The 14,137-nt window shown below is 33.8% G+C and overlaps 2 protein-coding genes across 7 annotated transcripts; both read right to left on the reverse strand.

The window, feature by feature from the left end:
• Positions 1 to 651: 651 nt before the first annotated feature.
• LOC114387442 (MLO-like protein 6) lies at positions 652 to 4,726 on the reverse strand. Of its 6 annotated transcripts, none has more exons than XM_028347633.1 (10): positions 4,477 to 4,726; positions 3,651 to 4,358; positions 3,361 to 3,421; positions 2,854 to 2,942; positions 2,677 to 2,751; positions 2,472 to 2,560; positions 2,325 to 2,374; positions 2,172 to 2,212; positions 1,886 to 2,067; positions 652 to 1,026 (listed from the first exon to the last, which is right to left on the reverse strand). In XM_028347633.1, the coding sequence occupies exons 2-9, from the start codon at positions 3,777 to 3,779 to the stop codon at positions 2,059 to 2,061; spliced, it is 543 nt and encodes a 180-aa protein (XP_028203434.1). In that variant the 5' UTR covers positions 3,780 to 4,358; positions 4,477 to 4,726; the 3' UTR covers positions 652 to 1,026; positions 1,886 to 2,058. The 6 variants fall into 6 exon arrangements, 5 of the variants coding, with proteins under 5 accessions (XP_028203434.1, XP_028203433.1, XP_028203431.1 ...); XM_028347632.1 differs by having other exon boundaries at positions 2,172 to 2,230; XM_028347630.1 differs by having other exon boundaries at positions 2,158 to 2,230.
• A 1,539-nt stretch (positions 4,727 to 6,265) lies between these two features.
• On the reverse strand, positions 6,266 to 12,170 carry LOC114388112 (auxin response factor 3-like). The gene is made up of 11 exons (XM_028348446.1): positions 10,775 to 12,170; positions 10,381 to 10,437; positions 9,848 to 10,030; positions 9,539 to 9,623; positions 9,355 to 9,445; positions 9,101 to 9,265; positions 8,552 to 8,671; positions 8,396 to 8,471; positions 7,998 to 8,157; positions 6,955 to 7,892; positions 6,266 to 6,857 (listed from the first exon to the last, which is right to left on the reverse strand). The coding sequence occupies exons 1-11, from the start codon at positions 11,066 to 11,068 to the stop codon at positions 6,840 to 6,842; spliced, it is 2,187 nt and encodes a 728-aa protein (XP_028204247.1). The 5' UTR covers positions 11,069 to 12,170; the 3' UTR covers positions 6,266 to 6,839.
• Positions 12,171 to 14,137: the final 1,967 nt, after the last annotated feature.

Consider the following 14,137-nt stretch of genomic DNA (forward strand, 5'->3'; position numbering starts at 1 on the left):
TGTTAAAAAAATGGTTTGTGTGTTTATATTATTTTTGAAAACTTAGCTAATTAATCACTTACAATTTGAATTTGAATATAATTTCACCCCACAAAACCAATTTATAAGAGGGGGTTATATTTTGTCACATCATTAATCCGCACAACTCCAACAAGTTACAATGAATACTATCTATGTTAAAAACTAACTTTCCAAAAAAAAAATGAATGGGGAAAGAGGAAAATACAAGCTAACGAATCAAAAAAGAGGTTCTACACCTTATAGCATCCTCATGGGTATGTTATATGTAAACCCAACATTGACGGAACCCTGCCTATATACTATGCTCCATTGAAAGGAAGCAGCATGCATGACCCAAGTTTGCTAGCATGTCAGGGTACTTGGAGAAGATAGAACACTTCTGAGAGGGTGAAATTTTTTGGTCGGCTACAACAATTTCATTAAGAGCAGAAGAGGTGCTGGAACAGAATACAAAAAATACGAGCTACGGTTGTAACAATGGTTAAAAAGTATCGTATGGAGGAGGATAGCACCTGTTTATGATCCAATATAAATTTCTAAAATTATAAGATTGAGTTAATGCTTAAGAAGTGAGTTCGAATAACTTTTACTAACAAAATCTATTAAAAATTAATAACTAATATTTGTCTATAAAAAAATGATCCAATCAATTTCTATATAAAAAATAGTCGAGTTTTTTTAATAAAAAAAAATCGATTAAGATAGAGTTAAATTGGGAATATAGACACCCAGTATTCCAAGACCATATAATACTTTCACATATGTATAGCTTAATTTATATCTCTAATAATCATGACCAGCTAGAAAAGCATATAAATGCTAATCAAAATTGCCTTGGTTTTCCAGTGTTTTGCAGGTCAAATCCTTGAAATGATCCTAGATTTGATTCCTGATTCTCGGATTCTTGTTGTTCACTCACTATTTCTTCTTGGCCTTATCCTGCCAAATTTGGATGCCTCTAATTACATTTTCTGTAAACACAGATTTCCTCATTGAGGTACCCATCTGTTACACATTGCATGTTATTAACAAAATATTAGTACAAAATACGATGCAAACAACTTGAAATGTCGTGTTTTTTAATCAATTGACAGAAGTAGTAGTAATAGAATTTCTAAGAAACAGATAAATATGTGATGCTGCGGAAATTAATTGCACTATTTCGAGTGATCAGAGTTATAATTAGTTACGGTTTGATTGTGTGCCTGAGTTACCAAAGCATAAAGAGGTAGTGTTACATAGCCACAAAGAATATGTACTGAAACAACCATAGCTACCCTTATGATAATATTCTCAGTTTCTTGATGAAAGCATGATCTGATGTCGAATCGGATCTGTACTTCACAGAAAACAATATGTTATATTTGTTACCGAAACAAAGAATAAAAATTTTCATATCCTCCATTTGTTTTTGCTATCTTCTCCTCTATTTCTTTTTTCCTATTTTAATTACAGCTACACAGCTAAGGTAATTGTGACTTTGTTAGATAAATTAGAATAGTAACTACCAATTATTTACCCAATGATCAATACTCAACTCATTCTAACTCATTGTGGAAGAAAAAAATTGACAAAAAAAAAGGCTCGGGCTATACAGTATTTTCATTCTACTTTAAAACATTCTCTCTTCATTTTCTTTATTTTCCATCTCGTTTTTAAAAAAAAAAAATATTTGAGAGCACAAATTTGCCAATTTTTTTATTATTGTTATTTTCCAAGCGAATAAAATGGGGAACTTACCGAAGTACATGTGAAAAATGCTAGTTGAAAGAAATTCTGCATGATGCAAAATACTCTAATAATGAGTTTAAATACATGTTTTCCAAGTATAAGAATCAAGAATTGTACGGTGTTAAAGAATAACCTAAAACAATATGAAGCTAATAAGATGAAGTAGCAGCTTGGGACATCCAATTATCCAAACCAGAAAAAGTGGTCACTAGGCCTCACAAGCAAAGTTCCTTTGATCATATGGGATTTGTCATGACTATCCAAACACATATATGTTATTATGCCTTGTAGCTTTGTTCCCACCAATTAAAGCACCTGCATGCACAGCATAAAACCAAATATCACCTATTAATATTATATCCCATGTATGACAAAAGTACCATGACTAAAAAAAAGATTACATACTAAGCTATTCTGACCATTAGCGGAATAAAAGGCTGCCAGAAATGGCTGTAGAATGCTGCAGAACAAAAACGGGCAGAAAATAAAAAAGTAATTAGTTATTACGTAGCTCATTAATTTGTATCGTGGAATCTTCTTTTATCATAATTATATAGTAGTTTAATACTTACCATTTGCATTGAAGAATATGTAAAGTACAGAGAAGATCCAAATCCACCAGCTGCAACAATATGCTCACAAAATACGATTATATTTCTGATAAATGTTAAGATTCAGTCGCGTTTTTATTGAAGTCATTGTAGGTAGTTAATTAGTACCGTAATCCCACGACAACTCCAAAATCTTTCTCCAGAGCCCGTTCTATATATTTTTGGAAATCAAAGTTACTTTCTTCTGAAAAATGAGCCTAGGTTAATAGTATAGCAACAAAATGTAATAATTAGATATTTCACCCTATAATATCAATCTTACTAAAAAGTCATGATATGAACCCAAATTAGTTTATTGAAAAATTTGCATTACCATGATGAATCCATGTCTAAGAGTGAAGTAATCAACCCTGGGGACAGATCTATAAAATTGTCTAACAAGACAGACCTTGGCAAATTAAAAGGGTAAAGATAAAAACAAAATACACTCCAACAATTGAACTTGGTTCCCTAAAAAAAATAGAAATTTGAACTTAGCTAGTCAACTTACTGGCCAATACATTACAGAATTGTTACTCCAATAGTTAAGATGCCGCTTTCCAAATGGTGTCTGACCAGTGAGCTGATACCTCCGTGGATCTACAGATCCAAGGCAAGTAATGAACTTAATGAAGTTTCCTGATTTTTTGTATTTTAAAGAATATAAATATGCTTTGAAGTTATGCTCTATACAGATAGTGTTTATAAATTATGAAAATAAATGGTTTTTATTTTTAAAAAAATATAAAGACAAAAAATAACTATGTATTTTTATTTTTCACAGTAACATTCTATTTTAGTCTTAATATCATGGTGCTATGGTTAAAAATGATTAAAAATAATGGAAAAAGAACTGAATGCTGGAATATTGAAAGTTGAAACACCTCTTAAATAAGCTATTTACTGCTTTGTTATATTATATCGTGTATTATGTCATGATTTAGCGTTTTTTTTTTTACAAATCATAACCAAAATATGGAGAACTCCATAGGAAATGAGATAGCTAGCCAAGACTTACCATATGCAAACTGATATTCCAATGTTCTAGTTTCTCCTTCCCAAGACTCCGAACGCCTAATCTGCATATGCTTCCAAGGACGGTCACTAACCAAAGGTGAGTTTGTCAAACACAAGTCCAACATCCCCTTAATTGTGAGGAATTGACTCAGAGATATAAACTTAGTTCACTTTGTATTAAATGTATGGTCTTATTATAGATTAATTCCTAGCTTTAATTAAACTCTCAACTTGCGCTATAGAAGTAAAGGGAAGGGAGGAAAAGGAAATGTTGAAAGAAATATTAGTCACCTTCGCCAATCCAAGACCAAAGGTGAGGAAGCTGGAAACAACATGACACCTAGCCAGATAAAAGATGAAGTATTGCTGCTCTCTTACACCTTCCCTCGACAATAATGATACTTTCCCCCGTGGAAACATTCAAATATGAAATATGTCACCAACATATTTTATCATATACTTTTTTTTTTTAAACACATTTTACTATTGGTTATAGGTTTCACTCAAGATTATTGTTAATAATTAGCACTCCTCCTAAAATATACATATCTAAATGTAACTATGTAAGGCTGATTGGAATTTGTAAAATTTTCAGGAGTTTATATATATAAAGCAAAAATTTTATATTTACAAAAGTACTCAAACCTGGCTCCCCTGTTTTCTCTTCCAATGACCATGCCTTATGTGATGCATATATGCATGTTCTAACTTGAGTGCCTTTCTCTGAATTAAGTTTCCAACTGAAGTTCCATCATATCAAGTAGAAAACTAGAAAGCCAACCTCCAATTTGATGATACACATGCACACACACACTTGACACACATATATGCTTTAGATATTTACATACCTGCTCTGCACATTTTGTTTCTTGGCATCATCAAAAGTTATGCTTGCACAGGGAATAAGAGTTTCGCCTGCACCCTTTGGAATGCAAATATTTGCAATTGATTTTTCGCTCACCGTTAGCAGCAGAGATGTGAAACCCAGAAGCATCAATTCTACACGGAAAATAGGTAAATATCACTCTGTTTATCTTAAAAGAGTCAGAGAAATTAAAACTAATACCAACTCATTTCTCTCTAAGTTTCATGCATGTGATCTGGAAATTAAGCTTACCTGTTCTAATCTTTTCAAGAGCCTCAGAGAGGGACTGCCTCCTTTTCCTTTTGAAATACTGAAGTACACGAAATTAAAGAATTACTTAGATCATATATACCCTTTATTATATGCTTGGCATAGGTGAAAATCAAATAAGCATGAAATTAGATGAGTAAATAGACGGGTAATCCAACAAATTAAAATTACGGAAGAGTAAAAGGTACATAAAAATAATCAACCACAGGAGTATAATTAGTGGCTTTATTACTTGTCAACACACCCATCTTTTTTAGGAATGAAAATCATATAACCAATTTATCCCAAAATGAGTTATTTCAAAATGGAGTGACACGCAAGGGAGAAGTAGTTGAGTGTAAAATAAGAAGTCATAGATATTTCTGATTAAAAAAAAATATATATAACGAAGACAAATGGGATAACTTGAACGTAAAGCTCCAAAAATTCTTCACTACTGTATATGATCAACATATTCTGGATCAATATGAAATTCAGGTTAAATTCATTCTACATTCGTATAATATTGCAACTTATGTTTATTATGATAATTTTTATTGTATCTTAACGATTTATTTCTAGGAGACAATTAATTTTCTATCAGTATTGAATTTAAATTACAAGTAAAGTACGTGCAAAATTTCTATTTTTTTATGAAAAGAACATGATCAAAACTCACAAGAATAAATTATCATATTTACTTTACACTAAATTGTAATTTTTGTTTCTCCTATAATTCTTAATCTACGATTTTAGTCTCCTTATTATTTATTTTTACGATTTTAGTCTTCTCAATTTTAAAATTTTATAATTTTGGTTCCATCTTTAATTTTACATTTTTTTCCTTTTATTTTAGTTTAATTAAAACATAGACTTAACATATTCACTCATCATATAAAAATAATTTAACTAATTAAAATATTTAGAAAATGTATGCAAAATTAAATATTGAAACAAAATTATAATTTTTTTAAAACAAGGAATCAAAATGGCTAAAATAAAAACAAAGAGACCAAAATCATAAATTAGGATTTATAGTGGGATCAAAATTATAATTTATTCTTTACTTTATTTATGTTGCAATCATGCGCCAATAAAACAAAATAAAGGTGGAGGGAAGAAAGGACCTGGGCCTAGCAGGCCGTTAATTTTTCCTTTAGCTCAAAATTTGGGGGTTACTTCTTACACCCTACAAATTTTATCCAGCACCTACGGAGTGCAGAAACTAACAGCCCTCAAAACTTCACTTCAAAACCTGAACGTGTTTTTTTTTAAGAAAAGTTTGGACCCAAAAAGATTGTTATCCTTTTTCTTTTTTTTTTTACTAAATTTTAAAATTCATTTATTTTTTATCTCTATATGTCTTATTTTAATCACTATACTTGTCTCCTGTTTCTAAGGAAGTAAAAATAGATGAGAAAAGAAAAAGGGAAGGGAGGTATCACTGCAACACTTATGACACATGGTCCTAAGTCCCAACCGAAAGTTATGCATGTCATCTTAATAGTACACCATTCAGTTTATGGTTACATTACTTACATGTACAATATGATAGACTATTAGAGATGTTGCGCTGCTTCTTTTGACCAGAATTGTTACGTTCACTTTCTCTTCTTTTTCGGTTCATAAACTTTTAGGTTGGGAAAGGTAACCAAAATAACACTTACCTAGTTACCTCACTCCTAACTAGGAGTGAGGACTTGAACAAGCCCTGTAAGACCTTTATCTTGCAGAAGTCAATTTTTTCATTTGTTCAACACATGAAGGAAGACAAAAACAGGAAATTCCCAAATAAAATTAACATTTTTCCTATATATTACTGGAGTTTCACTCATTTATACAATCAAACTTAAAGCCCAGTCAATGTATTATATTAGGACTTGGGAGGAATAGTTTTTAAGAGAAAAAAACGAACTAATCAGTGTCAATTGAATACTAACCACTTCAGTGTCAAGAAATCACTGAGAAGTTCAGTTGAAGAACGTTCACCCTATAGGCTATAGTGTTTCGAGATCCTCAAGATGGGTCGATGGCCTTTCCATTGAAATTTTAACTTCTTGCGTCTAACAAATACATTCAACTTTAGAAGTGCCAAATGGAGGATAAATATGCCTAAGATTACAGCAATAGTTTTTACTTCGAGTATGCATCTTTTACAGGTCATATTGCCCATGAGCAAACCGTTAATACACAAGCACTTCAACTTGGTCAGCCAACAAATATGGCACAAATAATAACAATTTTCCTCCTTACTTAAATCCAAAGATATTATAGCAAAGCACGTAACCAGAGCAAACTATGGACCCGTTCTTCAGCTTATCTCATTCCAGTGTGTCATATAGCCAGCACACATCATGATTCTAAGCTCAATACTGCAATACACTCTACAAACAATAGGAAGAATTTATCCACAATCAGTGTGAACCATGAAATGAACAATTACACCCTGCATGTCAAGAACATGATAAACAGATCACATACCTTGGTGCAGTTACTTCCAACCGCCTTACTCGGATGCGAATGGCCAGGATGGAACTCATCTTCAACAAGTCTAGTAAACGAAGGTCCAGAACTCAATGGTAAAGTGATGGTAGAGGCTGATACCTCTTCATTTGCAACATGTGTGTCCTCAGTCAATGAAAAACCAAAGAGTCTGCAACTACTTTTACATGAGGAAACCAACTTTTGACTGCTTCTCAATGCTGACACTGATTCATGTAACTGTGAACTACCCAACTGATTATGAACATCAAACATACCTATAGAACTAGCACCCTCTGGAGCTCGCCTAGATACAATAAGATCGTCAGATGGGGAAGATGCCAATGTTCTACCTTTCATTTCAGATGTGTATAAGCCTTGATAATGGATTCTACCCTCCATTTCCTTATTACATTTGTTAATGCTATAATCACAGTTTGAAACTGGATTAACTGCTTGCTGGAACATTAACACAGATGATGGAGATGACACTTGCGCAGGTGTAACAGATGCATGCAAATGTGAAGCATTGTCATGCATCTGTGCAGACCATCCATTTCTGGAGTTAAGTAACTGACAGCCATCATAAAATCCATAGCGACCATTTGCTCGAGCCTCCTCAATAGATAAGGCTCTTCCATATGGTTGGCTTGGAAGAATTTCTTGACCTTGCAAGACCTTCTGGAACCGGAAAGATTCACTAAAGCCTATGCCATTGCAGGAAAAATCAGATGCCGGATGCGGCACTCTGATGTTATTTCCTGTTGGAGGAATCCCAGAACAGTTTGAACCAGGATAGCACCTCCCTAACTCGTATAACCAGGGACTCTGAGCATTAATACCATCAAAGGGGGGAGTATTAACACCCAAAATTTCTTGACCTTGCAAGACCTTCCGGAACCTTAACGATTCCCCAAAGTCTGATGTTTGAATCCCATCTGCCATGCATGAGTAACAAATTAATGAAATTATCAATATTATTGAATTGGGAAGCATGGCTCAAAAAAAACTTCTCTTTTAAGAACATAGGTTTAGTGACTTACTGGGATTGGGAAATTCCAGTTTTGCTGAAGTCATTTCAATCCTGTTCCTCTTCAAACCAGCTGCCATCAAGTTACTGGAATTTGAAGCAGAACCAGATGGCTCAATTTCCCATGGGGAAACCCTATTGTGCCTAGCAGCTTCTATGTCATCCCACCTTACCTGTAAAAATGATAAAGAACATATTGCTGAACTCAATTATATCGTACTATAGAAATGAAATCTCAGAATAAATCAAAATAAACAATAGGGTAGTGACATATAGGAACCGCTGCATCCATTATGAATGAATACAATCGAATTTTTTGTAGTTTAACAAGTTGACATACAAAACAAAAATGTGCATGAAACTTGAGCAGAATTAACAATCTTAAGTTAGAATGACCCAAAGCTGCAATACCAGTAGGCATCTCCATTTTGATCCGAGCCATCTAACAGGATCAACATCACTAATTCCAGCAATTAATCCAGTGAATCTGCGAATAGAAGTTAGACCCAGATAAGTTATTGATAGGTAATCAATCTGTAGCAGGAACAAGCATGATAATTGATCAACCTTCGATCTGCCGCATCTTCAGTTTCAAAACGCATCCTGAACCTCATTCCAACTGAATAAGAACAGTCAAGGCTCTCTAAGAATTTGTGAACAGGTATGATGAATTCCGAAGAGCTGAACCTACAAAGGAACAGTGAAATATAAGACTGCAATCACATACCATGGTAATTGATGAACTGTTAGCTTGACTTCTTTTTTTTTTCTATAACTCAAATCTTGTTAAAACATACTATGCATACAGAGAAAATGGAAATTTTAAAAATCATTAAAATATTCAATTATTAATGGTAAGGAACTAGGAACTTCAATGCAGTTTGTTTTCTTCTATTAAACCAAATCTCCAGTCTAGCACCTTAAAATAGAAGACTGAGGTGAAATGGGAAATTTTCATTTAGACATTATGACTAAACATGTTTCAGAATTCAGAATCCCCATCCCCATCTTATACAAACTGAAAAAACTCCATAATAACTGTGCACAGGAACTGACATTAACAGATTTCCTTCAATAACTCCTGGGGAAGGTACAAGTGAATAAAGAGAAAAATACCTTGGATTATAGCAAACACTAAATGCACATCTTGTAGATAATGCATTAACAACATCCATGAGAGTTGCAGGATTCAATTGCTGACCTGAGGGAACTGCAAAGGAACCAGCCCATTTCAACTGAGCTGCCCTGCGAATCCCTAATCTCAGTTCTCCATCATTGCCCCTGATTTAAATTATAAAATGTTAGCTGTAGTTAGGAATACTACTTCAGTAATTCATATTCATATTAGATAAGAATTCAGGCAATGTTACCTAAGAAACAATACAGCATCTCCAGAAACAAGCTTCTTTTTGTTCACAAATGCACTCCACCCAGTTGTGAGCAAATGCCTCCGTGGTTGGCCTGCTCACTCACATAAAGCCAAAAAGTTAAAACTCCAAGTATTCAACTGGCTATGTACTAGTATGTTAATGTTAATGTTGGCAAGTGAAATACCCCTATATATATGACGAAACCTCCATTCCAGGCCATGAAGATCCTTTGCCACAAGTTCTTGTGAAGGTCTCTGTTGACTGTAATCCTAAAAGTAACATTGGACTATAAATTAAAAATGCTACCAAAAAAATATCCAAAGCATACTTCCAAGAGCCTGATATCATGGGCATAGACATATTTCAAAGCATCCACAAGATCAGGCTTGAATTTAGCATGTCAAAAATAGGATAAAGCAAATTAGAACAGACAGAAAAACACTAGAACACAATTCCTTAGACGAGAAATCAATGCATCATAATTCATACTTACCAGGGGAGGAAAGCAATCTTCAGCTGCCCGACGGGGAACTGAGAATCCACCATGAGTGCTGGTGTCTGAAGCTGTGAGAGTCTTGCAGAACATATGGGGAGTTGTTGACTTCACCGTAGCTCCAGTATCCTCCTCTTCCCCATCAGCAACAATTTCCCCTTCCCGCAAGCTATGCTCCACTTGCTATAATCAAGTCCAAGTTCAAGCAAATTTAAACTAAAATAAGCTAATAAAGACTCATTCCTACAATAAAAAGTAACAGAGCTTTCTGTGCATCTATTTCTCCCAGATAACATCATATGGAAAGGACGAGTAACATGGATATAGAAAGAAAACAAAACTTAGTTAACCACATAGTCTATTTTTAGTCTCCTTAGGTTTCCAGAGCCATGACATTCTGCTCAATCAAACAAATCCGTTTAGTCAAATTTTATCTGACCCTTAAGACATAGATAGGTTGAGATATCTTTCTGCAAGCTTCCCCCAAACCCAAACTGAACCAAAGTAAAATTAACACCATAGATAAGCCTCACCTCACTTTCAGGAACCAACAACACTTGGCAGTACACTTCATCACTCCCTTCCTCTGCCTGCTCAGAAAAAGCACAACCACATCTCATTAAAATTTATGTAAAGTCCAAAACAGACCACCCCATATTTCCTTTTAGACATGAATAATCCAAAAGAACCAGAACTAGGAACAAAATGGGGGGAGGGGGGGGAGTGTTCATTTCTTCATTCATTCATTCATAAATTGTTAAAACTTGACAAGGAAAAATGAATTTTCTTAGCACGCAGACATAACAAAAAGCACAGATACAAAACCCCATAAAGGAACCAAATTTAAGAGAAAAGGAGAAAATCCTGAGCCGACACATTGGTTTTGTTTTGTCCGATGAAAGGAAAAAAAGGGAAGAGCACACTTACATGGAGCTTGACATCAAGAACACGACAGAACACATGGGGTGGGATATCAAAAGCATTGACCGGAAAATCCTGAACATGCTCAAAGTGTCCCTGTGGCAAGTAAACAACAACACTTCCTCTCTTAGGCAGAGAGATCAAAGGGCCCGCACACGCGTGCCACAGTTCCAAGCACACAGAAGGAGGAGGAGAAACAACCAAGGTTGAAGCAGAAGTGCTTATCCCCGAGTGAGAAGAAGAAGCAGATAATGGAGCAGCTTCATCATCCTCCGTGGTGTTCAGATCGATCAACCCCATAGCAACAAAGTTCCCTTTGCAATGTGAACAAATCTAACAAGTGAAGGAGAGGTTTGGAAGAAGGAGGTGAAGGTTGGAATGAGCGGTTTCATGCCTGCAGCATTTTCAGAGAGCGTGAGGTGTTGTTGAGTAACTTTGGCATTCCTAAAAGAGGCTGTGACCCAATACTCCAAAAAGAAAGAGACCCTCTTTCTCTGTCCTCTCCCTTTCTCTCACTACCCTATAATGAGTTATCACTCTCTCTGGTATAACTTTTTTTTTTTTTTTGCTTTTGTTTCTTTTGGGGGGGTTCTTTTCTTTTTTACTTTATGTTATGGCTGGGGGAGAGAGGGTGTGTATTTTGGGGTAGCATCAAATCAAGCATAGAGTGAGATTTAAGTTGGAGTCATAAAAATGGGAGCTTTGTATCCCCTCTTGTTTTACTTTATTTGTGCTTTGGGCCCTTTTGCTAGTCTGAGAGCTGAAGCAGGAGCAGTGGTGCAGAGTTGCTGCAATGCTCTGACTGTTGGGTGTGATGTGTGGCAGAAAGAGAGAGAGAGGTACAAACAAGGCTACAAGAACAAAGACTGTAGTAGTGGTAGTGCCTCACTTGGTGAGGTTAAAAACCAAAAAAAAAAAAAAAATATCACAAACTGAATAAAAGGTATTTAAGTCTGTACGGTATCCCTGTATTTCCGGGAGGATGTCTATTCTGTCCCCTTCTACTTGGCCAAATCTCACACCTATCCCCCTCTGCTTGATGCTCTTCCCTTTCCTTCCTTCTCCTAAACCAAGGTTTCAATTTTCATCATCACAAAATTAAATTTGGTCATCATCCTGTTATGTTACAACTTGCTTGCTTTACTAGATCTCACTTCCCATATGACTTTACTCCAGATTTTGTTTGTTGACCACCATATAATTCCTTGTCTACGCAGATTCTCCAATCACTTTCGTACATTGTTAAAATTTACGCGGATTTCAAAGGCCAAAAATACCAGTATTGCACCATTTTTTTTTTCCATTATGCCATATGCAAAAATGATATCAAACACGCGTTAGCACGACTGGTTAAGAACAAGAAAGGATAAGAAACGAACTTCCACCTCCTCTTCTCTAAAACTACGGGTTTGGTGACCTCATTTATCTTGTTTGGTAGATAAGTCTCTTAAGAAATCTTTCGTGGCTCTTAGAAACTTTTGAACAGTTGTAATTTAGGTGAATATGTTTACGGTTCAAACATATCTGATGATCCTTTAAGTGGGTTTCTATTAGCATATCTAATATATTTGATAGGAATTGGAAGTGTTTCCCCCAATTTATGCTATGATATGGGACATTTATTTCGACCTAGTGGTTTTGTTGATGCAGATAAACCTGATGGATCATTTTTAATTGTCTTTTTTTTTTACATTTATGAAATATGAAACATTACTTAAAGAGATATTACTTAAAATATACAGTCTAGTTTTATTTAAATCAGATTTATATTCAACGACAATCTATAAATAATTAGAAAATGTTTTTAATTTAATTTTAAAATATTATTAAATAAAAAATATATTATGAATCAATTAAAATCATTTTAAATATGTTTTTGAACTAAATATTACAAAAATCAATCATCTTTATCATATGACAATTTATATTTAAGTAATAACGTTAAAATAATATTATCAATGTATTTAAATTGAATTAAACTAAAATATCTATGAGTGATAAAGATGGAAAAAGATTATTTCAAAATGCATTTTATAAAGGCAAAATGAATTTTAAAATGCATTTAAAAGTAGGTATATAAAAAAAACTACAAATAAAAAAATATTTGATAAAATATCACCTAGGAATATAAAGTCAGTGAAACTCATCTGGTAAATAACATTCAGATCCCATTGGTGTAGAATAACTGAAAAAGCATTTTTCTTGCTTTCTGTTGAGCCTGAATCATTATAGGTGCACCTTATTATTACTCGTGTTTGGCAGGCTTTGGTGGTTAATGTTGACAATTAACCAAAAAAACAAAGACAAGTGAGAGACAAAGGGGGTTTTATATAGAAAGTTGCATAATGATTTTAAGCATTCATCTTTAGGCTTTAGAAACGGCCAATTACTTTGCCTACCCAAGTTTTGACTTTGCCATTAGGGTCCTATCATCATTATTAGCTGTTTTCTTGGACAAAAAGTAATGACAAATCCAGATCACTTTGGCTAACCAATTATGCAACCGGTAAATTAATGAACAGCTTTATGCTTTGTAGCCTAGATCATAAAGTCTTTTGAGGCCACTCTTTGCGAGTTTGGAAGTTTGATCATTAGTCTCCATACTTGCGAAGAAAAGTTCTTTATTTTCTCTTTACTAAGCTACTACCTCAGTAATAAATATATCGTGACAGAATTTCTTTTCTTATAGAATTATATATAACTAAAATTAACTAATTATATATTCATTAATATCATTTAATCTTTCTAAAATCTCATATAAAAATCAAGTTATTTTTAAAATATTCTTTATTCAAATTTACTGTCATACATAAAAGAGAGTCTTTGAAAATAAAATTAAAATTAAATGAAAGATGTTTTATAAATGATAATATTGAATATAAAAAAATAGTTAGATTTATTTATATTTAAATTTAACGTATAAGACTATTTTTTGGTTTATATAGAATATACAGGAACTATTATTTATCAACAAGAATTTTCATTTCTTAAAAAACTATAATATGAAAATATCACTTAAATATTAATCATCAAGCCATGAGTGATATGCCTGAAATTTCAAAGGTGATGCATATGCATATTGAAGAATTGTTTATGAGATGTTTAGGGTTGTTGATTTGTTTAAACTTATTTGTTAAAATAAAATTTTATTTTAATTCAATAAATAATTTTTTTATGTCGGAGAGATTCGAGGGGTACACCAATGGACTAGGAGCCACCACATAACGAGACCTGACATATAGCCATGGCCACTTGCTTGCATACTCGTGTGAGTCGGTTACCAATTTGAACCATCGACTCTGATACCAATGGTTGGGGAGATTCGAGGGGTACACCTATGGACGAGCCACCACATAAGGAGACCTGACA

The sequence above is a fragment of the Glycine soja genome, chromosome 15 (assembly GCF_004193775.1).
Source record: "Glycine soja cultivar W05 chromosome 15, ASM419377v2, whole genome shotgun sequence".
Taxonomy (NCBI): domain Eukaryota; kingdom Viridiplantae; phylum Streptophyta; class Magnoliopsida; order Fabales; family Fabaceae; genus Glycine; species Glycine soja.